General features: G+C 53.5%; 1 protein-coding gene across 1 annotated transcript in view; it reads left to right on the top strand.

The window, feature by feature from the left end:
* Positions 1–26,061, top strand: part of PAX8 (paired box 8) — a 51,590-nt gene that overhangs the window by 17,140 nt on the left and 8,389 nt on the right. Inside the window, exons 3-9 of the mRNA XM_087823866.1 lie at positions 10,831–10,996; positions 12,765–12,965; positions 14,244–14,332; positions 14,629–14,754; positions 14,979–15,154; positions 19,425–19,545; positions 19,935–20,141. Of these exons, the coding sequence (XP_087679992.1) occupies positions 10,831–10,996; positions 12,765–12,965; positions 14,244–14,332; positions 14,629–14,754; positions 14,979–15,154; positions 19,425–19,545; positions 19,935–20,141 (1,086 nt within the window). The remainder of the gene's footprint in view (positions 1–10,830; positions 10,997–12,764; positions 12,966–14,243; positions 14,333–14,628; positions 14,755–14,978; positions 15,155–19,424; positions 19,546–19,934; positions 20,142–26,061) is intronic.

The raw sequence follows: 26,061 nt of genomic DNA on the forward strand, positions 1-26,061 counted from the left end.
CATTCTGCTAAACCCCAGCACCTTCTTCCTTCACTATCTGCCAAAGTGGCCCCAGCTCAGGTGGCGTCAGGGTCCCAAAGGGCCCCTTGGGACTTGGAGTGAACAGGGACTTAGGTCAGAAAGCCTGAGTGCTGTCCTGGCTCCGCCATGAAGTGAGCCTGTGACATTACATGGGCCGTGTCCCCTTCCTGGCCAGGGACGCTCTCAGACATGCCCCATGACTCTGGTGGGTGTCTGCCTCAGCGTCGAGTTAACCAGAGCATCTCACTTGTTAATGAAGCAGCCACCCTCATCTTCTACGAGGAGTGAGCTCAGGCCGCTCCCGGCAGTTGTCTGTGTGGCGATTGCCCAAGGTCCCCCCACAGAGCTCTCTGAACCCCTTCTGTTCCCGGCCTGAGGACCATCCTGGTGTTGCAGAGGTCAAGACTGGAGGACAGTCGAGATCTGCTCCCCTTAAGCCAGATGTGGAAACTGATGCTCAGACAGGCAGGAACCCATGTCCTCGTTCTCAGCACCCGAGTTTCCTCCTCTGGAACCACAGCCCCCGGGCTGTGTCCGTTCCCCTCTGCTCCCTCCGGTGTCCTGAGGTGGTGGCGAGCGGCGTGTAGAGTATAATCCATTTTGCTGCGGTTCCGGGACTCTGCCGTCAGCAAGCACAGATAGGCAGTTTTGTCACAAATTTTGCTCGGTATGTCAGGCTTGAAACAGCAGTTCTTCATTTGTCCCTCGCTGTTTCCACTCCTAAGGCAGCCAGCCCCCACCCTGCGCTAGGGCTCTACACTGCACACCCGCACAGACACGCACTCATAGTCATTCACACGCACACAGACTCACACGCTCAGACTCACACAGACACACTGATACAAACACACACAAACACACAGAGATACACACAGACACACACAAACACACACTCACAGACACAGTCACAGACATGTATGCACTGACACATACAAACACACTCACACACACACAGGTAAACACAGACACACATATACACAGACATGTACGGACACACACAAACATAGTCACACACACAGTCACACACACACACACACACACTGCCCATGCTCCCCAGGGTTGTGGAGAGAACTGCAGGAGATCCTTTGAGTGGATTGAGACACTCTCAGGTTCTACAGCGTGTTGGGGTTATTAACGTGTACGTTTCTCAAGGGCAAGGACTGTGTCTTCTGCTCAGAGCCACCTCCTCCCACATGCAGCCTGGAGTATTAGACACAGAGTGGGTGCTCACTGAATTGAAATCTAATGAACTGAAAATTGCTTTAATGTAGACCCATTTTCTAGGAAACAGCATTAATATCCACAGGCCTCTGACCCCAGAGGGAGGGAGTTTGCAGATTCCCGGCTCCTAGTGCATTTGCAGTGGTGGGTGCTGGCACACCTGCCTCTCACGCACGTCTCCACTCTCCCAAATGGGGGCCCCAGCTCTCTCACTACAGCCCTGCTGCCTCGGGCCCAGAGTCTGGGGCATCTAGAAGCACAGTGGGAAGGAGCCAAGGCCAGTGACCTCTAGTGAACCTCCAGAGAGCACTGGAAGTTCATGTCTAATCAATTAATTAATGCTCTCAGTACATATTTATTGACTATCTACGGAATGGATGTAAACTCTCAGCAATCACCAGAGGAGCTTCTTAAAAATATAGATTTGAGGACACCACGCCCAGAGATTCTGGTTGGTCTGAGCAGAGGTGGGAAATGTCTGAGCACCCTGGGTGATCTGGCGGCAGCCCTCCTCCCTTCAAGGCAAGTGCACTTGCCCCTGAGGAGCCAGGTGTCCAGATGACAGTTAGAGCACTGGCCCAGAGAAAGGCCTGAACAATGAGGCTCAGATGGGGGGCTGGACAGGGCCGTCAGCAGGGAGGCAGTGGGGATGGTGAGGTTCCTGAGAGCTGGTCCAGGAAGGCATCTGTTCTGGGGAACATGCAGGCCAGAGTGCAGGGTGCAAAGTAGCCACCTCCAAAACCACACTCAGAGGGGCCACTTCACCTCTTCAGGAAGGGGAGGGAGTGGGTCTCCAATGTGGGAAATGGAGATAGAGGAGAAACGGTGTCTAATCGGAGTCATAGGGAGAAAGTGGCCCATCTCTGCTTAGCCTACTGATATAATTTATAGGACCTGAAAAAGTGGGCAGGGGCCTCCAGAAATCTTTGAGGCAGCCTCAAAAGGGAACCTAGCCAAGGACCCCTTGACCTCCGTGACCCTTCAGAGCTTGGAGCAGCCCATGTGTGTCCCATTGGCCTCTAGCTCTGCGGCCCTGTGTTCCTGAGGCGTCCGCACAAGGCAGGGCCTCTCCCCCGGCAGCTTTATTCTCAGGGAGCTCACAGGGCTATTGACATGTGCAGCAGCTCCATCCTCAGAAATCCACTGCGCTTGGGACATCCTGAGAGGGAGGTGACAGGGTTAATCTAAGGGCTGGGGGAGGCAGGAAAGGCCTTGAAACCATGCAGTGAAGCCAACCAGATTAATAGAGGAAGAGAGAGGGGGGTAGACCATTAGGAAGACAAAGAGAAAATCATGCTGGAGCAATAGAAAGGGAAATCTAATATCAACTAGGGAAAAATAAATGGAGATTAGGGCAAACAAATTAGCTTTAATGGGTTCAGTGCTAATACAAGAATAACAGCGAGCTGTGAATGCCTGCGAGGGGAAGATGGGATAAGAACCTGGGCAGTCATGCAGGCAGTAAAGACGATGCAGGGAGGGGACAGGCCAAAGGAGCCGGAGCTGGTGGCAGAGGGAAGGGAGATCTCAGGGTGAATGGGTGGGAGGGGCTCCCCTGTTTGACCAGCTAGGACTGGGGCAGGGAAGGAACTGGGGGGAGATGAGAAGGGGGAGTAGTGAAATCAGCGGGATGGAAATAAAAGCAAGGCAACTGGAGGAGGCTGAGGGATAAAACCCAGAGCAAAGGCTGCGGGGGCGGTGGTGGTGGCGGTGGGCGGATGGGAATAAAGAGTGGAGGGCAATAAACAGACATGGAAGAGGGGGAGAAATATGACAGCATTTGGTTTGCTCTCTGACTAAAGAAAACCATAAAGAGGGAAAATTAGGCCCCAACGAAGTGAAAACCTGGCAAGGCTTTTGAGGAGGGTTTTGGAAAGCACCCACCCATGGTGGCGACGAGTGGGTCACGTTTGCTCTTAGATAGGGGCTCACTGTCCCGGAATAGCCTCGCTCCCAGGCGAGCTTGCAGGAGGGGCTGAGCCTGGCCTCAGCCGCAGTCTCCGTCTCTGTCCTGCCCCTTTGCATGAAGCAGCCTCGGGCAGGTTATGAACCGTCCCCGCTGCTCATCTCCTCATCTGTAAAGTGGGACAATGTGCTCCCTCCTTAAGGGCTGTTATGAGAATTCGAAGAAAAGTTGCGTTTTTCGTGCTCACCTGGCTCCAGAGTCAGCGCCTCCCACAGCCTGGCTGCAGGTGTTATTGCAAAGCACTGGCTCCCGGAGGGGGCCACATACTGACAATAACCTCTCTCCCTTTCTCCTTCCTCTCTTTCCTCTTCTTTTAAGTCCAACACTGGTAAAATGCCAGGCGAGTTGGAATCTTCCCCAACTAGAGGCTAATCCAGAGGAAGCGTCTCCGTGCACCTTTGTCTGCCTGCCTCTGCCCCCCACCAGCTTGCTCCCTGTGGCAATGGGATTGCTAACCTCCCACCCCCTGGGCTGATCTAAGGAAGAGCATCCAAGGAAGCGGACTTCTTATCCTCTTATTCCCAAGGCCTTAGGGAAATCTTGGACTGGCCGGGACTTCAGAGTGTGGGTGGCTGGGAGCTGGAGCTGGTCCTCATGGCTTCACCCCCCGGGGCCTCTGGGGCTGCACTGGAGTGCATAGAGGCCCTGCCTGAGCAACCAGCGAGGCAGATGTGAACCATAAGGCTCCTCGCAACAGCCTGAGCCTAACACCGTTAATGTTGACGTCAAAGGCTTGATGGAAGAGCCAAAAGGAAGGCCTGTGTAGCCGTCCCCAGGCTCCCGCAAGGGGGTAAACCTTTCTGTCCCTGATGGTGACATTTGCACTCCCCTCGTTAAACAACTCATGCCTTTGGAAGACAGAGTTCTGCTCAGGGCAAATCATGTGTGGGCTCCCCTAAGCTTGTTTTGGACCTGCTTTCTTCCCTCTGTTCTTCCTTCCCTCCTTCCTTCACTCCAATAATTAACTCAGCATTTACTGGGTACCTGCTGTGCGTAACACTAGACATTAGGGTTTCACAGGTAAAGCAGCCACATTGCCCCTCAAGGGGCACACAGTGTATGCAGCAGGACACAGCCAGTATAACTACACACTTATTCTGCTACATGTAGTGGCAGAGATTATGCCCTGGCATGTTTAGAAGAAAGGACCAGAGCCCTGGCCAGTGTGGCTCAGTTGGTTGAGTGTAATCCTGTGCACTGAAAGGTCAGTGGTTCGATTCCCGGTCAGAACACATACCCAGGTTGCTGGTTCAATACCCGGTTCAGGTACGTACAGGGAGCAACTAATCGATGTTTCTCTCTCTCCCCCTCTCCGTTCCTCTCTCTCTAAAATCAGTAAAAATTATTTTTAAAAAAGAAAAACAAAAAAAAAAGGGCCAGAGACAAAAAGCAGGTGGTAGTTACCTGTAGGTGGTAGCTTCCTGAACTAATTCAGGTGGGAATATGAATCGAGCGGAAGGTAAGGACAGGGCACCTCGGCACAGAGAACAGCATAAACAAGGACATGGGAGGAGTCAGATGCTATAGAAGAACAGCGAGCCGTCCTGTGGCCAGGGCATCAGATTTGCATTTCAGACGGGTAGGAAAGGTGGTAAGCTGGCTGGGTCAGCTCATGTGGGCGGTTCCTCCCGATTTCGTAGCTTAGACCTCATGCAGGTGATGGAGCTGGGCCCCACAAGTTTTCTTAAACATGGGAGTGACATGGTCAGGCTTGGGTTTCTGACTTCCTGCTCGCCAGCTAACGGTCGCATGTGCAAGGTTGGGCTCAGAGACTAGTGAGTCAGGTGGCTGGTTAACCCCTACTTACCTCTGCCCCAGAGTGTATGTCACTTAGATTTTCTTTGGTCACCTGGAAGGACTTCCATCTCTTCCCCTCCTGCATTATTCTTTAACACTGTGCCGTGTCCTTCTTGGCACCCATCCCAGCGGTAATTATATGCTTATGTGTGTGTTTCACTCATCCTACACTGGGAGCTTCGGGAGGCAGGATCAATTCCATGCCATCGGTTCCAGTAAAGTGCTTGGCAAGTGATAGATACTTAGTAACCATATGTCAAGGGGGTAAACGAATGCATGGATGTATATGTGCTGGCGATGGCTGGACAGTACTGGTCGGGTAAATATTTAAGAAGTAAAAATGTCATGGTTTGGTGAGTACTCTTATGGGGAGAATGGAAGCAAAAGGCCCCGTTAGCTAATTCATGTGGCATACACTTACTGAACACTTAATATAATTAATGATGAACAAAACAGACATGATCCTGCCCTCATGGAGCACTCAGTGTGGCTGGAGAAGGGTTGCTACTCCTGCGTACACTCATGCAAATAAACGTAAAATTAAAATGTGAATGATGCCATGAAAGAGAGGCTGCAGGTGCTCTGAGAGCAGCTGAACAGAAGCCTCAGCCTGCTCTGCAGGGTGAAGCAGAGAGCCACCTGGACCATCCTGGGTGGGCAGTAGTTGACTAGATAAGAGGGGTGACAAGACTGCCAGGTGGAGGGAACACACAGGGCCCACTGGAGGAGGAGCCTATGGCTCAGCGAAGAGATTTCCTATAGGAAGTTGAATATAGAAATGGGAGAGAGATCTGGGCTGGAGACATCTGGGCGCCCGGGTAGTGGGTAAAGTAAGGAGAGTGGGTGTGATCCCTGAGAAGGACTGTGCAGAGCGAGTGCAGCCCCGGGATTCAAGAGAAGCCTGGAAAAAAAAAAGATATAATGGGACAAACGAGGACAGAGAACCTCATTAAAAAGAAACCACAAGCATATCTGAAGGTAGAAGGAACCAGAAGACAGCATTGCCTGGGACCTCTTCAAGAGGGAGAGCTCAGCACCTCCACCACAGCAGCCTCTTGTTACCTGTTTGAGCAGGTGCTCAGCCTGAGGCACAGGGTGAGGTGACCCCTGGACAGCAAGGGAGGCAATAAAGGAACTGGGAACAGCAGATATGAAGACTTTTTGAGAAATTTGGTTGAAAACAATAGGAAGCAAATGTTTTGTAGTCCAAGGGAGGGTCTTCTTTTTGTGTGTTTGTTGTAGGCTGGGCCTGAGAGGCAGCAGAGATGGGTTTAAGTGTGTTTGTAAGTCCAGGGGAAGCACCCAGTTGCAAGGCAGAGGTAAATGGTATAAAAGGAACGGGAAGGTTGTTTATGGAGTGTGGTTCTAGAACACACAGATGGTGAGGGATTCATGAGAAATGGCTGCTGTCTCCTCTCGGTTGCCTTGGAGGGGAAGGACAAGCACAGAGACGTCGAGGGCTACAAGGCCAGTTGGGGATAAAGCCAGGTGCAAGCGTTGCTCCCAGCATCCCAGCCCCTTTGTCCTGGTCCGAGGCCTGTGTGCCCTGGTGCCTTGGTAGCCCCCACCTCATAGGTGCGGGAGTGATTCAGGGTGTGGACTTGGGGGGAAGGTGGAACAAGAGGTTGAAACATTGGTTTGCTCCAAGGGGAGCAGCTGGCAGGTCCCAGTGGGAGACTGCAGCCTGCAAGCGAGCGTGCTGGGGTGATAGCAGCACTCAGCTGGCACCCCAGAGCCGGGTTAGCACTGTGCAGCTGTGCCTTTGTGGAGGGGTGTGGGCACAGCGTGATTTAAAGAACACCCCACCTCCCCTTATATTCCTGCCAGGGCTCAGACTCGTACCATAACACTCTTTGGGGCTAAAGCAAAAATCCCAAGGTAATTAAATGAAAATTGTCACAGAGCAAGACGTCGTACCATTGCCACTTTAAGACTAGGCGGACGCATGAAACCTGACAGCAGGTACAAGGGGAAAGTAACCGAGTTTGGGACTCCGGGGTCTAGGGTGGGGAATCGACTTGACAACTGTCACAGTGCCCCTCACGTTTGTGAAGCATTTGTCTATCGTGTGCTTTATTGAAGTATTAGCTAAACTTTTGTGACAGGTGTTAGGTACACAAGAGGAGACATAGAAAGCAATGTAAACAGATAAGGTCACTGCTCGAAGTCAGCGCTACGACAGAGTTGCATGCAAAGGACTGTGGGGCGCAAGAAGACCACCCCCACATCTTAAGGGCTTGGGTGTTGGTGACTTAACAAGAATTTGGGGCAATGAGCCTCTCTTTCTCTTCTACCATCCCTACTCTTCGGAGCCTGGAAGGGGTGAAGAAATTACCAAAGAAAGTCCTGATTTTTACTTCTTAACCCCCAAATGGGTAATTACAGAACAGTCACAGGGACATAAATTACAGCATAAAGAACATAGTCAATAATATTGTAATAACTATGTAGGGGGCCAAGTGGGTACTTGAAATGTTGGGGGCCCGCTCTGTGAAGTACGTGATTGTCTAGCTATGTTATACGTCTGAAACTAATACAGAGTAATATTATATGTAAACTTCAATTGAAAAGTAAAAAAAGAAGAAAGTCCTGAGACCTCCCCTGATGGTCACTTTTCAAAATTATATGTTTCGAGACAACAGGTTTCCCCTAGAGCTTTGCAGACTTACAAATGCCCTCGCTGTAGGATAAATCCTCTCCGGCCGGGAAAATCAGCATTCCCTTGTCTGAGGACCTTCACACCCTGAACCCACTGTGTCCAGCCAGGCATCTTGTCTTCCTCCCCAGCACCCACCATTCTGCGCCCACGACCCTTCAGACCATGCAAAAGGCCTTTGTTTAAGAGGCTGTAAGTCTCCTCCCGGTCCACACCCTCTCCAGGCCCAGTCAGGGGCTCCCACTCATTTTTGGCTTCCAGCCTCAAAGTCGTCCCATCCATAGCCACATAGAAAGGTGGTCAGCACAGTGGGTGTCCCGGCCTTTCAGTGCAGGAAGGCTGCACCCACCTCTGCGCATTTGGTGTGACTCACCCAAAGGAGTCGACTCCCCCACACCGGACACAGGAAGGGCAAATGTCCTTCCACTACAAGGACTCAGCTCCAAACCTCAAACCAGAGGGGCCATCTCCATCCGCAGCCAGCAGGCTCTCTCCAAGTTCTCCTTCCTGGCCATCCCACAGTTGCTGTAAGTCTTTCATGTCTTAAGAGCACTAAGACCTCATGTGTGCACTTTTTCCTGGAAAAACTTCTTCACCTGGCTACCTCCTGATCATCCCTCCCTACAACTTCCTTCCAACCACTTATGGGTCCCCTAGCATCTGGACTTACTATTCTCGAAACACTTCCTCCTGAACAGTTGCATCCCCCCGAAGATTTTAAGTTCTTCCAAGGCCTGGTCTCTCACTTGTTCAAGGTGGTCCCCTCAGGGCTTTGTGCCTGATTCATGGTGGGCACTCGGTACATATATTCCAAAAAAACCCCAAAACTATAATATACAGACAAGAGGAATCATTATTCTAGAGGTGGGGCTGGGGTAGGAGGTGTACAAGTAGTTAGTTATACTCTTACATTTCCTTTACATTGCCCAGTGGTTTTCAATACGTAGCCCCAGACCAGCAGCACAGCCCCACCTGAGAACTTCTTAGAAACTCAGGTGCTTGCATCCATCCCAGACCTACTGATTTAGAAACTTGGGGCATTGAGCTCAGAGCCTGTGTTTTAACAGGCCCCCTAAGTGATTCCAATGCACCTCAAGTTTGAGAACCACTGCCCCAATCTTAGGGCCAAGCTTGGGCCAGAACCTGTAAGTATTAAAGACCAGAAAAACTTGACATTTATATATCAAGATTTTCAGCTAACCAAACACTTCTCCATTCTCACTCCCCATCTTCTTATAGTAGCTCTTATAGGTCAGCAGCAGATGCAGTAAGAGGTTTTATTTAGCTCCATTCAATGGGTGAAAACACTAAGGTTGGAAACAAAACCCAACTTTCTCAAATGATAAAATTAAAACAGGCAAAGTCAATGCAGGAATCCAGCCCAGTTCTCCGCACAGTAACGCAAAGTTGCCCAGAAGCCAGTAAAATAAAATGAAGCACCAGAGAATTCAGAATTCGGAGATGTGAACTTTCCCTTCACACCTATGCTGGCTGATCCAGTAACTAACCTTCAGGGGAGGGGGTCCTGGGGGCCTCTGGTCTCTAAGATCCTGGTCAGCCCTTCAGGAAGATTGAGGGCAATTACCCACACAGCTTCAGTGGAGAAACAGGGTAGATTTTTTTTAAGAAGTCAAAATACCTAGTTCATACCATCCAAAAATGAGGTTTGTTTTTTTTTTAAACCTGCTGCCTGTCCAGGGATGAAGAAGCCACCTGTAGGAAGCCTCGCTTCCAGATACAGAGGGGGTGACCTGAAGCCCAAGTTCTGGGAAATGGGGACAAAGCTGGATGCTCAAGGGCTTGTCTGGGTTGAGTGGCTGTCTGGCGCCCCCTTGTGTTCAGTGTCTGGACCCCAAAGAGCTGAAAGGCACCCAGGAGGGAATGACATTGGGTTAAAAGGGTTGCAGCCATTCTGCAGGGAAAGGCTGTGGCCAGTGCGGTGCCAAAGGATTGGGCTCTGGAGTGGACGCAGGCCACTCCTCCACCTTCTGGGTGGTTCCAAGGCCCTTCCAGACTTCTTCCCGGCCTCGGTGGAAAAGCATTCGAGGGACAAGTTGCCTAGAACAGGAAGGTGGAAAGTTGTGCCCAAGCTCACCAGGAAGATGGGTCGTTGGGTCGCTTGTGTTCCTCCTGCCAGGTGTTTGGCCAGCAGGCTTTTCCCCTTGACTTAGTGCCCGGGCCCGAGGGTTTTGGCTTTTTTTTCTTTTAAGGGAAATTAATTGTTGTGCTGAAGACAGTTGGGCCCCAAGGAGACGTTGCACAGCAAGCAGTTCTGAATGTGCTAAGTCAGTGGGCGCTAATGGGCACGGTGTGCCCAGCAGAGGCACTTCCCACCTAGGCCATAAATAGTCCTTAACGGGCTCACACAAGAGGCCTGGCTCTGCTTTTCCTCCTCTCCTGCCCGATCCCCCGACAGCCACCCCCTGGGCTCCACCACAACAGCTGGTCACCACATCTCGCCTGTAAGAAAAGATGTCTTCATGCCCAGGCTGTGGCCCCTCAGCACAGGACTACAGGGCCAATGCCCGGCTTCTAGGGTCAGTCCTGGCCTGGGAGCAGGGCCCGTGCCAGGAAGCGGCATGATGGGAACCTTACCCTTGGTTGAGTCTTGGCTCCTCCTCACACAGGCTGAGTCATATAAATCACATGAGTGGAGCCACTAAAACTCTAAGCCCCAGTGTTCTCATCAGAATAATGGAGCTCTCAGCCCTGAAATTAGCCCCACTGGCCCTAGGGAGCTATCAGTCTAACAGACAAGCCCCTTCTCGCCTCTCAGCCTTCCCCAGGAGTCCACTGCCCAAAATGGGTTTTCTCCTTTCTCTTTAGGCTCAGTTAACACTCTCATCTTCAGTCTCAGCTTAGACTTCTCCAGGAGCCCTTCTGTGGTCCCCTGAGCCTGAGGGTGGCCCCCTCCAGCGGTCCTATACCTTCTGCATGTCCCTGGCCCCAGCAGTGGTCATGTGGTATGTTAATGGGCTGTGGGCAGTCTAGGCCCCCACTTTAATAAACCTCTTGAGGCAAGAGCAGAGGTGACATCCTCGGGGCCTGGTACAGTGCCTGCCACGTAGTAGGCATACAGTAAATATGTCTGAATCAGAGGGTAGGATCGCAGTGAACCGGGCTGCGCCACTTGGCCCTGACAACTGTGCTGGGACTATTGTATTCTCAGGCCACGGAGGGCTGAACCAGCTGGGAGGGGCCTTTGTGAATGGCAGACCCCTGCCCGAAGTGGTGCGTCAGCGCATAGTGGACCTGGCCCACCAGGGTGTGAGGCCCTGCGACATCTCCCGCCAGCTTCGTGTCAGCCATGGTTGTGTCAGCAAGATTCTTGGCAGGTAAGCACGAAATTCACCACACACCACCCTCCCGCAGGGCTGGCCTCTGCACCCGCCAACTTCCCAGCCACCCTCCCTCCCAGGGACCCAGGGCTCTGGGCTCCCCATCTGGTGCTCTTCTGGTGTGTGCTGCCCTCCCTCCCTCCCTCCCTCCCTCCCTCCCTCCCTCCCTCCCTCCCTCCCTCCCTCCCCCATTTCTTCTTCCTTTGGCTTCTCCCTTCTCCTTGCCTTCTCGCCTCTTGTAGGCTTCTGTGCTCCTACAGCAGGAGATACCCCAAAGGGCCTCCCCTGCTGAGACCACTGGAAATGGAGCCATTAGAGAAGGGACATGCTCTCAGAGGTGGCTTCCAGGCTCAAACCCCTGCACAAGGGACACTTGGGTTTGTGCTTCTCACACTATAACTCCCAGAGCACCTGCAACAGAAGCACAGGGTTGCCTGGTGAAATGCAGAGCCCTGGGCCCCCACGCTCTCTGGCAGCCAGGCCCAGATGCTGTGAGCTTTATGAGATGACCAGGTGACCTGCATCTCATTTAAAGTCACCTGTTAAAGCAGAACTTTAGGGGAAGGGCCCAGGTTTGATATGATTCAGGCCTTTTGCGTGATTCTCATGTTCTCAAGCCAGAGTTGAGAACTGCTGCCCAGAAGTTCAGCAGGAACTAGGACAGCAAAGCCCTGCATCCGGGCTGATGGGCCACATAACCTGGCCTGCAGAGCCACTCCTGTCAGAAGTCCCCCAAGGCAGATGGTTGGGAGTTTCCAGTCAGCTTGGGGCAGCTGCCTCCCTTCCCCAACTCAGGTGGACTCAGGAGGAGCTCTGGTTTAAAGAGGCAAAGGGCCTGTCACTAGATGGTGGGAAGTTCTGGCCTCCTGACTGAAGTTGTCAGGGAAAAGTGTGCCCCTTCAGGGATCAGGAGAGGGGACCCCGGGGTAGGCTGAGTGTCCCAAAGAGAAGGTGGTCCCTGGATGGTGGCGACAGATGGAATTTAAAAAGCAGATGTTATTTCATGACAGAGGAGATCGGAGAGTTTCCAGACCAAGGAGGGGGTGGTATCCGGATGGAGGTCATTGATCTGCCAAAACAGTGGGTTGGGGATGAAGGGAGATGAGGAGAGGAGACCCTGGGGGTGCAGGCTCAGCGTAAGGAGCTGGACATGGCCAGAGATCCAGGCAGGGCTGGGATTCCAGAGCTCGTGAGGAGTGGCTTCTACCTGAACCACGTAACCTGGTAGAAAACCCGTGCCCGTCGGGGGTGGGGGTGAGAGGATGGGGAGCAGAGGTGAACCAGCAGACAGGGTACGGGGCTCAGCGACCCCAACTGGCCTCCTGGGAGGGGTAAAAACCAGGATGGCCGAAGAGAAGAGTGAGCCATGCTGTGGCCAGGAGAAGCTGGATGGAGGAAACCCCCACTGTGAGCCCGTGATTCACAGAGCACCCACGTGAACATTCCCTTTCCTAGAGGGGAATCTTGTATGCCCCCCATGGTGGCCCTGCAGGTGCTCGTACTGGCCAGAGGGAAAGGAGAGGGAGAAGTCAGGGTCCCGGGGTGAGATCCTCAGCAGAGCGTCTAGTTGGCAGCAGCGCAAACCTGCCCATGCAGGGGAAACAGCGCTGGAAGGTCAAGTGTTAGAGGCCAGCCCTGGGGGCACGTTCTACCTGGGCCCCTGCCCCGGAAGCCTCTGAGGGGACAAGGGTCTAAGGGTCTCTGGTTAAGTCCATGCCCAGAGACCCACCTGCCTACTGGGTAATTTTTGGGTTGTCTATTGGAGTAGGTACTACGAGACTGGCAGCATCCGGCCTGGGGTGATAGGTGGCTCCAAGCCCAAGGTGGCTACCCCCAAGGTGGTGGAGAAGATCGGGGACTACAAGCGACAGAACCCCACCATGTTTGCCTGGGAGATCCGAGATCGGCTCCTGGCTGAGGGCGTCTGTGACAATGACACTGTGCCCAGTGTCAGCTCCATCAACAGGTGAGAGACAGACTGCAGCCAGGGGCTTGGGGGATTATGAGAGTGAGGAAGGCCCTGGTTTATGGAGCAGAGCTGGGAAGGGACCTCAGTCAGGCAGGAAGCTCCCAGGCACAGGGCAAGTATCATACCTCCTTGCCTCCCAGGGCCACAGGCATCCCCACTCCCTACCTGGCTGAACCATCTGCAGTTTCCTCCCTTACACACCACATCATTTTTCATTCAGTAAAAGAATCTTCTTGAATTGATCCTTTCTTAAGCCACAAGACCCCCAACTTGGCCCTCAATCAGCTCCTCACTCATTTGTTCAGCCATTCAGTTATACACTCGCTACCTTAACCACTCATTCATTTATACACACATAATTCATTGTTATATGCTAGGCCCTGGGGACACAGAATCCTTGTCCTGGCAGAGCTTTTAGTCTAGTGGAAGACACACACTATTCAAGCACCCACACAAACAATTGTAAAAGTGCAGCTCTAGCCCTGTTAAGGAGAGGAACATGAGAGCAGTGAGCTAGCAAGGAGTGACTTGGTTTAGGGAGGTTATGGAAAGATGCCCCTGAGTAAGAAGCAATGAGTAAGAGTTAACTCGCTGAAAAGCGGAGTGAGAAGAGCTCTGAGACAGCACGTGCAAAAGCCCTGTGGCTAACAGGATCTTACATAAGAAGCTGAAAGAAAGCCAGTAAATAAGAGGGGAGCAGGAAGCAGGCTGAGGTGCAGCTCTCGGCGAAGGCTGACCTTTAGGGGATAGGGGGCCAGGCCACTTGTTCTTGCCTCTGACCCTTGAGCCACGAGAAGCCCTTGGCCCTTTTAAGCAGCAGGCTGACTTGCATTTCAGAAAGTCCAGTCTGCCTGCAATAGGGAGAAGAGACCAGAAGGCCAAGAGTGGATGGGGTGGCCCGTGAATGACTGGAGGGAGAGGTGGGTGGTGGCGCACACTGAGGTACTGGCAGCGAGAGGCAGAGCGGGACCAAAGCTGGGGAGGGTAACGAGGTAAGACCACAGCACCTGAGGACGGCTTGAGAGAGGGTGGGGGGAGGCAGGGGTGAAGCCCCACCTATATTTTTGCCTCCAGGGACTGACAGTACCACCCATGAAGTGGGAACACTGGGAAGACCCAGGTGTGAGGAGTAAGGTCGTGGGTTTGAGGTGGACAGGTTGAGTGTGAGGTGCTTTGAAGACACCCGAGTGGGATTTCAAGCAGGCGACTGGATCTGGGGCAGCCACTGGTCCCATTTCCTCTTCTCTCTACCGGCCTCTCTTCTCTTCCTTACAGAATCATCCGGACCAAAGTGCAGCAGCCATTCAATCTTCCCATGGACAGCTGCGTGGCCACCAAGTCCCTGAGCCCAGGACACACGCTGAGTGAGTGTCGAGGTGCCTGCAGGCGCACTTCCCTGCACACACTTGCCCATCCGTGCGCACACGGGGTCACACATGCCCACACAGCCCACTCCCTGTGCTGACCAAGCCCTCCATCCCAGGGGCACAAAGCCTTGCGGGGCTCCCAGGGGTGAGTCACTGAGATATTTAGGAAGCACATCATGAGGCCTTGACTCTAGAACCCCTGCCACCCGCATCCCTACTCCTCCATGGTGGGGGCAGGAGCTCTCAGGGGTGTCCCTCCCACATCCTGACTCTGTCCCTCTCATGCCCTGCAGTCCCCAGCTCAGCCGTGACACCCCCGGAGTCACCCCAGTCCGACTCTCTGGGCTCCACCTACTCCATCAATGGGCTGCTGGGGATCGCCCAGCCCGGGAGCGACAGCAAGAGGAAGATGGATGACAGTGAGTGTGGGGAGCATGGAGGGCAGGTTGGGGTGCAGGAGGGCCATTATCTCAGCCTCTAATGGGGCCTGACTCTGAGCCAGCTACAGCTCTGAGCTCTGAGCCCTGAGGCCTGGGACCTGGGTCCTTTCCCTCCGCTCTGCAGCTCAGTCTGCTCCTCTACTCTGGCCTGAGGGTGGGTGGATGGGTCCCCTGAAAGCTTTCTTCCTGCCCGGGGACACCAGGTGACCAGGACAGCTGCCGGCTGAGCATCGACTCCCAGAGCAGCAGCAGCGGGCCCCGCAAGCACCTCCGCACAGACGCCTTCAGCCAGCACCACCTCGAGCCCCTCGAGTGCCCCTTCGAGCGGCAGCACTACCCCGAGGCCTATGCCTCCCCCAGTCACACCAAAGGCGAGCAGGTGAGAACTGGGATGTGGAGGTGAGCTGTGGTGGGCTGCGCCGAGCAAGGTAGTCTCTGCAGACCGCTGATCTGCCGGCAGTCCTGCCACCAAAGCAGCCAGAAGTTGCTTTGATTGCTCAGGACACAAGCTTCATGCAGCTCCAAGCCTGACACATCTGCTGTTTCACCAGATGCTGGCACTGCCTCCTTCTCCTGGCCCTCTGGCCTTCCCTCATCCATACCGAGCTCAGCCCTTTGATGGGGAGCCGCACAGCCAGGTCGTGCCAACCCCCTGCCCTCAGTGCCACCCCACACTGCAGGGTCAGCTTCCACAGCTGTAGAGCTGCAGCCCAAAGCCTCCACACTGTGACCTCAACCAGCACTTCCCGGCCAGTCAGGCCTGCACACCCATGACCCTGCATTACTCACGCTCCCGAGCATGCACTCCCGTTCACACCTCTGTGCGCTGGCACATTGTGTGCCTCCCTACAGATGCTTTTCCTCCCACTTCTCTGCCTGGAAAAATACTGCCAGGCCATTATGACTCAGCTCAAGCATCACTTTGCCCATGAGTCCTTCCCTTCCTCCCGGGGGGGTGTCCCCTCTTGCTCCTGTGTTTCTGCATGTCAGCCTGCCACTGCTGGTCACTTCTCACGCTGGACCAATGTCCAGTGGACAGAGATATAACGACACAGCGGGCAGCATCTTAGAGCATCGTATAAAATCTCTACCACCAAGCGTGAGCCCTGTTACATATAATAGACATTCAGTAAAGGTGGTTGAGTGAATGAGTTGAGAAATGCAGACAATGGACGGCAAGCTCCAAGGGCTCTCGTTTCCAGCTCAGGATGGCGACAGTTTATAGTGAGCTGGCTTTTGCGAGGGCGGCAGACACGGCAGACATCTCCCTTGGGCCCAGCAAAGTTCCACCTGCCTCTGGCCCTTTCTATCAATCAACAGTCACATATCTCCCCCCCAGCCAGTCGGCCCCCTGGAGAGTTTTGGGGTGCGGTGTCTGCTCCCCCTCTCTGCTCACACTGTCATTGTCCAGGAGTGAAGCAAACCCTTAGACCTTTAAGGTCTGAGTAGGACAATGGTGATGATGCCACCAATCAGCCGAACTATTGCCAATGGCCGTCTGGGTAGCTGGGCCCGTGCCAGCACCTGCAGCTGGGCAGGCAATCTGCGTCAGCGATTTTATCAGCCTGGGCCATGGCAGCCAGAGGGGTGCAGAGAAAGCTGGCTGTCAGCAGACCTGGGGACAGGGCTGGGTGCTCAGCGAGAGTCAGCACACAGCTCTGGAGGGAGCAGGGTGCAGCAGTGGGAGCTCGCCATCTTCAGAGCAGCCTGCACAACCGAGAGGGCAAGCACCAGCCATCCTGGCAGAGCAAAAGAGCCCCATTGTTGAGGCCCTGGGCACCTGCTGGGCTTCAGAGCCATTCCCTGGCTCCATTCCTGAGTCGCCTCCCCCCTCCCCCACCAGGGACCCTGCTGGGTCACAAGGAGACCTAGACTGTACCACGCTGGCAGACCTGCACTGGGAATTGTGGAGTGGGAGAGTCAGAGCTAGAGTGACCTTGGGACCACATTATTTGTGTGGAGATGAGGGAGGGACAGGGAGGTAGAGGGGGCTTGGGAGAAAGCAGCTGTGGAGCTCAGGCCTGAGGCCCTGGTGTGACTCAGACTGGCCCACTGTGTTAGAGGTGGTGCTTCAACGTAGGTTCTTATATGGAGACTGGAAAAGAGAGTTTGAAAGCCGTGGAACTGCTCCAATCCTTCATCCCCCAGACGAGGAGACGGGCCCAACATGCTCATCAGTGCCCCTCCCTCCCCCAGTCAGTTGCCAGCTGTTCATTCATTCACCTGGCTTCTGGTGGGGCAGGGAGAGCCCAGCCTGGTGCAGTGCCTTTCCCACCCTTGGTGTCCGCTGGTGCTGCCAAAGGAACACCCGTGGTCTCTCACCTGGCACAGCGAGGCTCTCTGGCCTGACACAGCGAGGCCGTCAGGCTTGGGCAGCTGGTAGGAGCACAGGTCCTCACACCTGGCCTCAGGCGGGGCAAAGACATGCCGTCTTTTCTGTAAAACTGAAAAGGGGGAAAGTGTTCGACAGCAGGGTCACGTCTCAGTACCAGGCTTAGTTAGGGGCCTCTGTGGCTCTCGTTCCTCTATTTTTCAAGTGCCCTGAGAAGCTGATCGACAGAAGTGAATGGCAGGATGACAGAGACCAAGAACTTGGCAGCTCCTAACTCTTCAGATAACTGGGATAACACTGCCTGGGGTAGCTATGCACAGAGTACGTGCTGTACTCAGGCTCTCTGCTCTGAGTGCTCCGTATGTGTACGTAACACCTCGGCCCTTACATCAGCCTTAGGAAGCAGATCCCACTGCCCCTATCACACGAGTGATACAAATCAAGGCTCAGCGAGGCCAGGACACTAAAGCGGCCTGGCTGGTGGTGCAGAAGCAGGGTTCACCCAAGTTCTAAAGCATCGAGCAGCTCTGCACCCCAGTTCAAGTTCAGTCTCCGTAAGAAATCCAGCCATCACTGGTATGTGTAAGCCATTCTCTGCGGCATCACCACCATATCTGGCTATATAGGTTTGGAGGTTTTCACTAAATTTCCTGGATTTTAGAACAGCTAGAGGATTCCAGTAGGTATTTTAGTACAGAGCCAACACATTCAGAAGGCATTTTAAATTTGCCGTACCCCTTCTAGAAATTAGGTATTTTGTTCAGTTTTGTTAAGCTGTGTTGTAAGCATCTCCACCCTGCCTCAAAGCCCTTGGAGGTAGGGACCAGAGCACCACTGAGTCAATAATTGCTCTGCACAATAACAGTGCCCTCATGGCCTCCAAAAGTGCCATGGAGAGTGCTGTGGCTCCTTGGAGAACCAGCTCGATGGAAGTCATTGGAAGTGGTTGCCTTAGTGGGCTGTTACATAACTAGGAAGCAATCCTTGAGGTCAGTTATCTTTTTTTAAAGATTACCTTTTTTTTAATAAAGATTTTTTAAATTGATTTTTACCGAGAGAGGAAGGGAGAGGGAGAGAGAGAGAAACATCGATGTGAAAGTGGAACATGGCCCTGCTGGCTCCCACACACCCCTTATCGGGGACTGAGCCCACAATCTGGGCATGTGCCCAGACCTAGAATTGAACCAGCAACCCTTTGGTGCATGGAACGATGCCCAACCAACTGAGCCACACGGACCAGGGCTTGAATTCAGTTTCCCACAATTTCCCATAGCGCGTTTGTGATGTGTGCGACCCTCACGTGGGGAACAGGTGTGTGTGCTGCCTTGCCCTCTGGCGGGAGGGGTCATGGTGAGGGGCAGTGTGTGCACCCTTGAATTGAACAGCTTCTTTCTGGAGGGAGCACCTTAGGAGATGGCCCTGCTTGTGTCAGTGGAGGCTGGGGAGAGTCTAACATGAGGTCTTCATGAAGAAATCCCCAGGTACTTGATAAAGAGTTTTTCAAACAAAATTAACCCAAGTGTCATCTCTGGGCTGAACCTGAACATTTCTATTTGTTTGGGTAATGAGAGAGAGAAAGGAAATTCACCAGTCCTGTTCTGGTGGGGAGCCCTGGCTGCTGAGTTACTGAAGGAGAGAGCACCGGGGTTGGGGGCAGGTGTCCTCAGTGCAGCCCGTTTCATAAAGACCGCAGGGCTTCAGGCTCTCCACATAGAAAACAGACATAATATTGCTTACCCACGTCACAGGGCTGCCAGGGGAACGGGTCAGGGTAACAGATACAAAGCTCTTTGCAGATGTAAGAAGTGATGATGTTAACCGGTTTAGGGCAGCGCCTGGGAGCATAGCCCTGGAGCCAGACCCCTTGGGTTTAATCCTGGCTCTGCCCCATATGGTAGAGGGACAAGCTTCTTGACCTTTCGGCGCCCACATTTCCTATCTGGAGAGGAATAATAAATGAACTGAATGAAGCTCTCTATATGATCCTGTAGGCCGAAGGCTCCACCCTGTATCTTGTCCTTGGTGGGTTCACATCCTGTGAGCAGACAGGGAAGGGAACCTACCCTCCAGCCACGGTGAAGTCCTCGGAAGGAGTCACTCCATCCTGTGCCTGCTCACAGGCCACCAGCTGGCTGCAGACGGGGAGCCGTGAGCCTGGGATTAAGAGAACAGGGAGGCTGTGATCGGATAATGAAACACCCTAAGCGGAGTTAAGAATGAGCAGAAGAAGGGGACCATGAGCGAGTATTTTCTGAGGGATGGCTGCAGGTAAGGCTTGCCCCAGGGGCCCCTATACTGACTTTTCTTTGTTCTCCAGGGCCTCTACCCACTGCCCCTGCTCAACAGCGCCCTGGATGATGGGAAGGCCACCCTGACCCCTTCTAACACACCTTTGGGGCGCAACCTCTCGACTCACCAGACCTACCCCGTGGTGACAGGTAGGATGCCCAGAATCTCCTGGGCCATGTGGCCCGCCTGCCAGGTTGGGCTGGAGGGCAGGTGAAGGCAGGGCATGGCTGGCGTGAGGAGGAAAGTGTTAGGGCCCTGGACCTGGAGAGGAGAGGGGCTGTGCTGGTTGGGCTTCCTGGTGGGTCAGGAAGGTCTTACCCTCGGCCCAGCCCCTCCTCTGCCCACTGCCTCACTGCTGGAGAGGTGGGCACACAGCCCTTTATGTTCACTGGCAGAGGCTCAGCAGGGTAGAGCTGCTTCCACCTCACTCAGAGGAGCACCCAGCCCAGCCGCCCCAGCCCCGCACCCCCATCTCATAGCTTGGTTGTGCATGCTCCCACTTCATCTCACCCTCTCTCCTTGTCTCCCTCCCTGGCAGATCCTCACTCACCCTTCGCCATAAAGCAGGAAAGCCCCGAGGTGTCCAGTTCTAGCTCCACCCCTTCCTCTTTATCTAGCTCCGCCTTTTTGGACCTGCAGCAAGTCGGCTCTGGGGTCCCAGCGGGAGCCTCGGTCCCGCCCTTCAATGCCTTTCCCCACGCTGCCTCCGTGTATGGGCAGCTCGCGGGCCAGGCCCTCCTCTCAGGTACGACAGGGAGGCCCGGGCCTGCAGCCTTTGTGGGGGCGGGAGGGGTCCTCAGGGCCAGTCCCTTGGTCCCAGGGGGTCTAGTCCCCTCTCTGGCCCTCAGTCCTGTCCATCATCAGCCTCTCCCCGACTTCCTCCCGTAACCGTTGGAAGTGCCAGCATGTGTGTCTCCATGCAGCAGAGTCAGGCCATGGGGGGTGAGCAGTCTGGGAGTGCCTGAAAGTGGGGTGCTTGGCAGCTTTCCATAACCTTGCCCCAAGGCCCCATGGAAGAGCAGGGACCCTGAGACCAGAAACCAAGTGCTATGAAATGGTGAACACTTGGGCTGGGTAAAAAAAAAAAAAAAAAAATTAAGGAAAAATTTGACAAAAGTTTGGAGGAAAAAAGCCAGCGGATTTTGGAGCCAATTTCCAGATCAAATTTCTAAAGAAGACAGAGGGCCAGTCACAGTTGGGCCTCCAGGGTGTAGCTCCTGTCCCATGTGCTTAGCAGCATCACCCTTGAAGGACACTCAGCAAAGTGACTCACCACCTGAGTCTCCCCTCCTCAGAGCATTCAAAGCCGAAGCACCTCAGGGGCGTCTAGAGCGAATCTTATACTGAGTGGGGCAGGACCGAGGGAAGGGCCCTGCTGGGGCCCCGAATAGGAGTGTGGTGGACAAGTGAGGGCTTGGCCCAGTGTGTCCTCTGCGTCAGACCCTGCAGGGCTGGGTCTCCCTGGCAGAAGGCCGTCGGCTGTCCAGCTAGGGCCTGAGCAGTGCCTGGAAGAGCGAGGTATTTGGTTTGGGCAGAGAAGGCTTGCGGCGGAGTGAAGATGGGGGGCGAGTCCCCTAACAGTCTTCAGATATCAGAAGGGCCTCCCCAGTGATGAGGCTGTTTCAGGTGTGGGCCCAGGGCTTGAACCAAGACCCAGGGCAAAGCAAAAGGGGGACAGCCCTTCTAACCAGTGTTTTTCCAACATGCTGGAGGCCTCACAACTCTCTCAAAATGAAAGTGTTTAAGGAAGTCAGGTCCCGAATCAGACAACTGAAGAATAGCTCTGCTTGAAGGTGGGGCTCTGTCCCCCGAGAGTCCTTGGACTTGAAAATCACTGCTCAGAAGAGCAGACCTCCAGCTTCCATAGGGATCACCGTTGTCTCACCCAAGTTCAGCCACCTTTCCCTCCAAGGCCTCTCCACCCCGTCTGTTGGGCACCGGGGATTTCTCCGTGCACCCCCACCTCTGATGTGGGGGGCCATCTCAGAAGAGGTGGGCACAGAGGTGAAGGGTTAATAAAGGAAGCCCAGTGTGTGGGAAGAAAGGAAGAAAATGTTGACTCAGAGGTTCAGAATTTCAAAAGAGGGTGAAGTCAGCGGAGATGGGTCATTTGTTTTGACCAAAGTGATGAAAGGAGAAAAATCCGTGAGCTGGGTGATGTCAGCCAGAGAAAATGGGCTGGGGTGGGGCAGAAGGAGGGGAACAGAAGAGGCTTCCATCCCCTGTGGGTCGACCGGCCACCACTGGGCAGGCCTGCCTGCCTCGCTTGAATGACAGGCCAGGGCCAGGGGGCGCAGTGAAGCAGGTAAGGGGAGAGGGTGTGGACAAGCATGTGAGGATGGGGAACAGGACCCCTAAGTGAAGGGGAAGGACAGATGTCTCAGAGCACAGTGAGTGTTGGTACAGAGTATAGCTAGAACAGCCCAGGGCAAACTCCATGCCTCCAAGTCCCCACACTTTCTCCCCTCACTGTCACCCTGTCCAGGCTTCAAGCACCTCCATCAACATGCAATCAAATCAGGAGACACTTTCAGCTTCTATCACCTCTTAGTTTAGTGACACGCCCACTCTCCAGACCAGAAGCAGGACACGCAGGCGGGCAGAGCAGCATGGCAGAGGCCCAGGGTCCTTTAGGCAGCAAATGCACAGCTTTGGTGTGTCCTTCAGGCTGGTGGCCCTGGGCCAGGCCCAGGAGATGCTGAGGCGCAGGGTGTGACCCCTGGGAAAGCTGAGGGCTGACTGTAGGGCACAGACAGCACAGAGTCAGGGGCTCTGAGAAGAGCAGACTGCACCCAGGCTCAAGGGGCTGGGTGCAGGCGGGTTGTCAAGAGCAGAAGCAAGTCAGGGCTGCAGCTTACAGAGCTGGGCCAGCCCTGTGGCCTGGGCACAAGGCTATGATGGCTGGTGTCCAAGCCGAGCCCAGGGTGTGGGCCTGGGGCTCCTTAAAGATTAGACCTAAATACCTACCATGTGGCTGAGCCATGGTAAGCAGACTAGGAGGCCACACTGGGAGAAGGAAAGGTAGGAGGTTGGCAGGAGAAGGATCTCAAGGGTGGGGGACTAGAAACCCATACATGGGAGGGAGAGGTGAATTTGAAAGAAAAGAAAGGAAGCCAGGACTAAGGGGAGAAAAGGGAGGCGGGGGGTATTCATTCCAAACCAGCTCAGCCCCCACCTACATGGACCCTCCTCTGAGGCTTCCTGGGGACTCTCCTGCTGCCTTCTATAACCTTTCCCTGCTTCACAGTCTCTCCAGGTCACTCCCTTCCCAACGCAGAGGCTCTGACTGTCCTTCTGGCTCTCAGCTGCTCCCTAAACCAGCCTAGAATGGAGCAGCACCAGGGTTTGGGGAATGTAGGATTGCCCCCCATCCCCCCAGTTCCCTTCAAGTGCCCCAGCTGGGGTCCCAGCATACTCGCCAGGAACCATCTGTAAGAGCCTGGTCCTGGCTGCTCCAGGGCTCACTCCAGCTCAGCTGGTCAGAGGCTCTGAGTTTGGTTTTATCATCAGAGTCCATTACCCTCCTCCATCCTTTTGTGCAAAATTGTATTTAGTCCTGCCAGAGAGATTTCGGGATCGCCATAAATTCTCCTTGCTATCAGAACAAGATAAGGAACTAAAAAGGGTCAGGTAGAGGGCAGACATCAAAAGGGGCAAATAAAATTGTCTGAAACCACCCCTGCCTTCTGAATTCCTCCACACCGTGGTTCTGATCCTGCTCTTACCAATATTTACAATATTCACCAATATATCTGGTGTGCTGGTGTCTTCTTATAGAGCCCCGCTTCACAGCCAGTCAATGTGGGCCTGTGCTTATGCCAATTTCTTAAAAATAAGACCATGTTGGAAACATGTCGGAGTACAGAGGAGATAAAATTACAAACCAAAGATAAATTTGTGGTGAAGACCCTTAAAAAAAAATAAGCGGGTAAAGGGCGTGGTTAGGCTGGAATGGAGGGCCTCGAGGCTTCCGTGGTTTCATCTCTAGGAAGGGTGCAAGGTTCTTGGCTTTTGGGGAAGAGACCATGTGTTTGAGGAATTGAAAAAAATAGTTTTATGGGACTGATAGAAAAGTTTCTGGAACCACAGCCTGGGACAGGGCTGCCCTGAAGAGAGTCTCACCGGCCTCTCCAGGAGGCCAAGGTCATGAGAGGAACACCAGGGTCTGCTCCAGCATTTGGTTCGGAAATCTCTGCCCCACTATGAGAAATTTAGCTGACTAAGGAGAAACAAAGATTAAAATCTCAGAATACAGGGGAATGAGACTCATGAATTCCATTTCCAAGAGTAATTTGGGGGCTAGTTCTCATGGGATGGGACCCAGGGAGCCACTGTGACTGAATTGAGTTGTGACTTGAGAAGAGTATGTGCCCTGGTGCTCTGCCCACTGAGCTGCTCAAGAAGCAACAAGGTCAGGAGCTAGAAGGGACAGGATGAGGGCAGGAGGAAGGATCAGCCCTGCAAATAGGTGGCTTGGGAGCCAAGACTGACCTCACCTCCATCCCCATTGTGGGGGACACAGACGCAGCCTCAGAATCCTTCCCATCCCAGAAGTAAGGTGAATCCACTTCACCATCTCTCACCAAAAACAGCTCCTTGTGAGACAGACAGGAAGATGTAGGTCCGAGAAATGAAGTGGTGTGTTCCTCAGCCTCAGCCTGGCCTGGACCTGGGCCCCCACCCTCTCGACAGGAGGAAGTAAGGGGGAAAGGAAGAGCGAAGGTATCAGGGCTGACCTGCCATCTCCTCCCTCCTCTCCCACTTCTGTCCTGCCCAGGCGCCTGCCCACCCTCTGTACTTCTCCTGCCCTTGCAGACGCCACGCCAGCCCTTCTCTCCCGGGGGCTCCGGGCCAGGCTCTTGGTCCAAGGGCTGAGGGCTGAGCCAGAGAGCTGACCATATTGCAGTCCTCTCTCAGGAAAGATAAGATTGTACCTCAGTATATCTTCAGTAGCCTTCTCCTGCTCCTTCTAAATACACTAACATTCCTTTTTTCTCATCAACACTTCCAACCCCTTGCTTGTTTGGACCCTGAGTCAAATGCACTGAACCCATCGGTAGAATTCTAGTGGGTTCCACTCTGTTTGGTCTGGCACCAATCACAGCCGGACTTCATATAAAATAAATTAATAAAGGTCAAATAAATTAAGGGTTTGAGAAACTGAAGGAAAGAGTTTTGTGGGACTGATAGGAAAGTTTCTGGAACCACAGCCTGGGACAGGGCTGCCCTGAAGAGAGTCTTACTGGCCTGTCCAGGAGGCCAAGGTCATGAGAGGAGCACCGGGGTCTGCTCCAGCATTTGGTTTGGAAATCTCTGCCCCACTGTGAGAAATTTAGCTGACTAAGGAGAAACAAAGATTAAAATCTCAGAATGGGACTGAGACTCATGAATTCCATTTCCAAGAGTAATTTGGGGGCTAGTTCTCATGGGGTGGGACCCAGGGAGCCACTGTGACTGAACTGAGTTGTGACTTAAGAAGAGTTGGTCCCTGGGTCTCATCAACACATTCACATGGTTTCACAGATAACTCACTTCAAATGGGATTGATTCTATACCTGTTCCTTTGACTTGTAACAGAATGCGTTCGTTGCACTAATCAGTGTTTGCCTGTGGCATGAGACCCTGGCTCTGGATTTCATTGGTAACATCACAGCGACAGTGATAAGATAGTAAAGTGATGAGGTGCATTAAGCTTCTCTTCTTTTTCCCCATTTTGTATGTGAAGGAACTGAAGCTTGGGGCATGTGGGCGGCTGGTCTAAGGCCACTTAGAGTATGAGCCACAAAAGCAGGATAAGAACCGAGGTCCTCCGATTCCTAGACCCTTCCCTCCAGAGGAAAGGCAGGAGTCCAGTAGGCCTGGTACTGTTCATCTACCCTGTAGGCTTGGCTCCCAGCGCCCATCCTAGTCTATGCCCCATCCTGGCCTTGCTAACATAGCTTTCTTGCTTCCTGCTGTATCCCCAAGTGGTCAGAAAAGTGCCTAGTACATCAGACTCATTCATAAATATTTGTTGAATGAACAACTTGCCTTCAGGTACTCTGCAGAAAGAGAGGTAAGGAGGAATTAGTCACCATGGTTCTGACAGTTTGTAGAGTTCCATGGATGTACCTTCCTTCCATCATTACCAGACACCCCCTGAAGGGCTGAGGTATGAACGACCTACAGGGACTGACAGGAGGAAGTTGGACTGGCAATGCCATAGAGGGGATGGACTTAGTAAGTTGTCTGACAGGGACTCACAGGGGCCCACATAAGTCCTAGAAGGACAAGCAGCCCCAGTGTGGTGTGCAAGAGGCAGAGGCATGGGGTAAAATGGCCACAGTCTAACACAGTGGATTGCAGCCAGGGGCAAGTTTGCGACCAGGGGACATGTGGCAATATTTGGAGACATCTCTGGTTGCCACACTGGGTGGGAACTGCTACTGGCATCCAGTAGGTAGAGGCCAGGGATGGTCCTGAATATTCTACAATGCAGAGGACGGCCCTACACAAAGATTAATCCAACCCCAAATGTCAGTAGTGCTGAGGTTGAGAAACCCTGAAACATCACCAAGAGCTCAGATGACCAAATAATTCATCCTTCAAGCTGAGGGATTTTGAGAGTGAAATGGGTATTATTAATAAATATGCTGGGACAGTGGTCATAACTGGGCAGACCACCA

The sequence above is a fragment of the Miniopterus natalensis genome, chromosome 13, assembly GCF_054644295.1.
Source record: "Miniopterus natalensis isolate mMinNat1 chromosome 13, mMinNat1.hap1, whole genome shotgun sequence".
In the NCBI taxonomy this organism is placed as follows: domain Eukaryota; kingdom Metazoa; phylum Chordata; class Mammalia; order Chiroptera; family Miniopteridae; genus Miniopterus; species Miniopterus natalensis.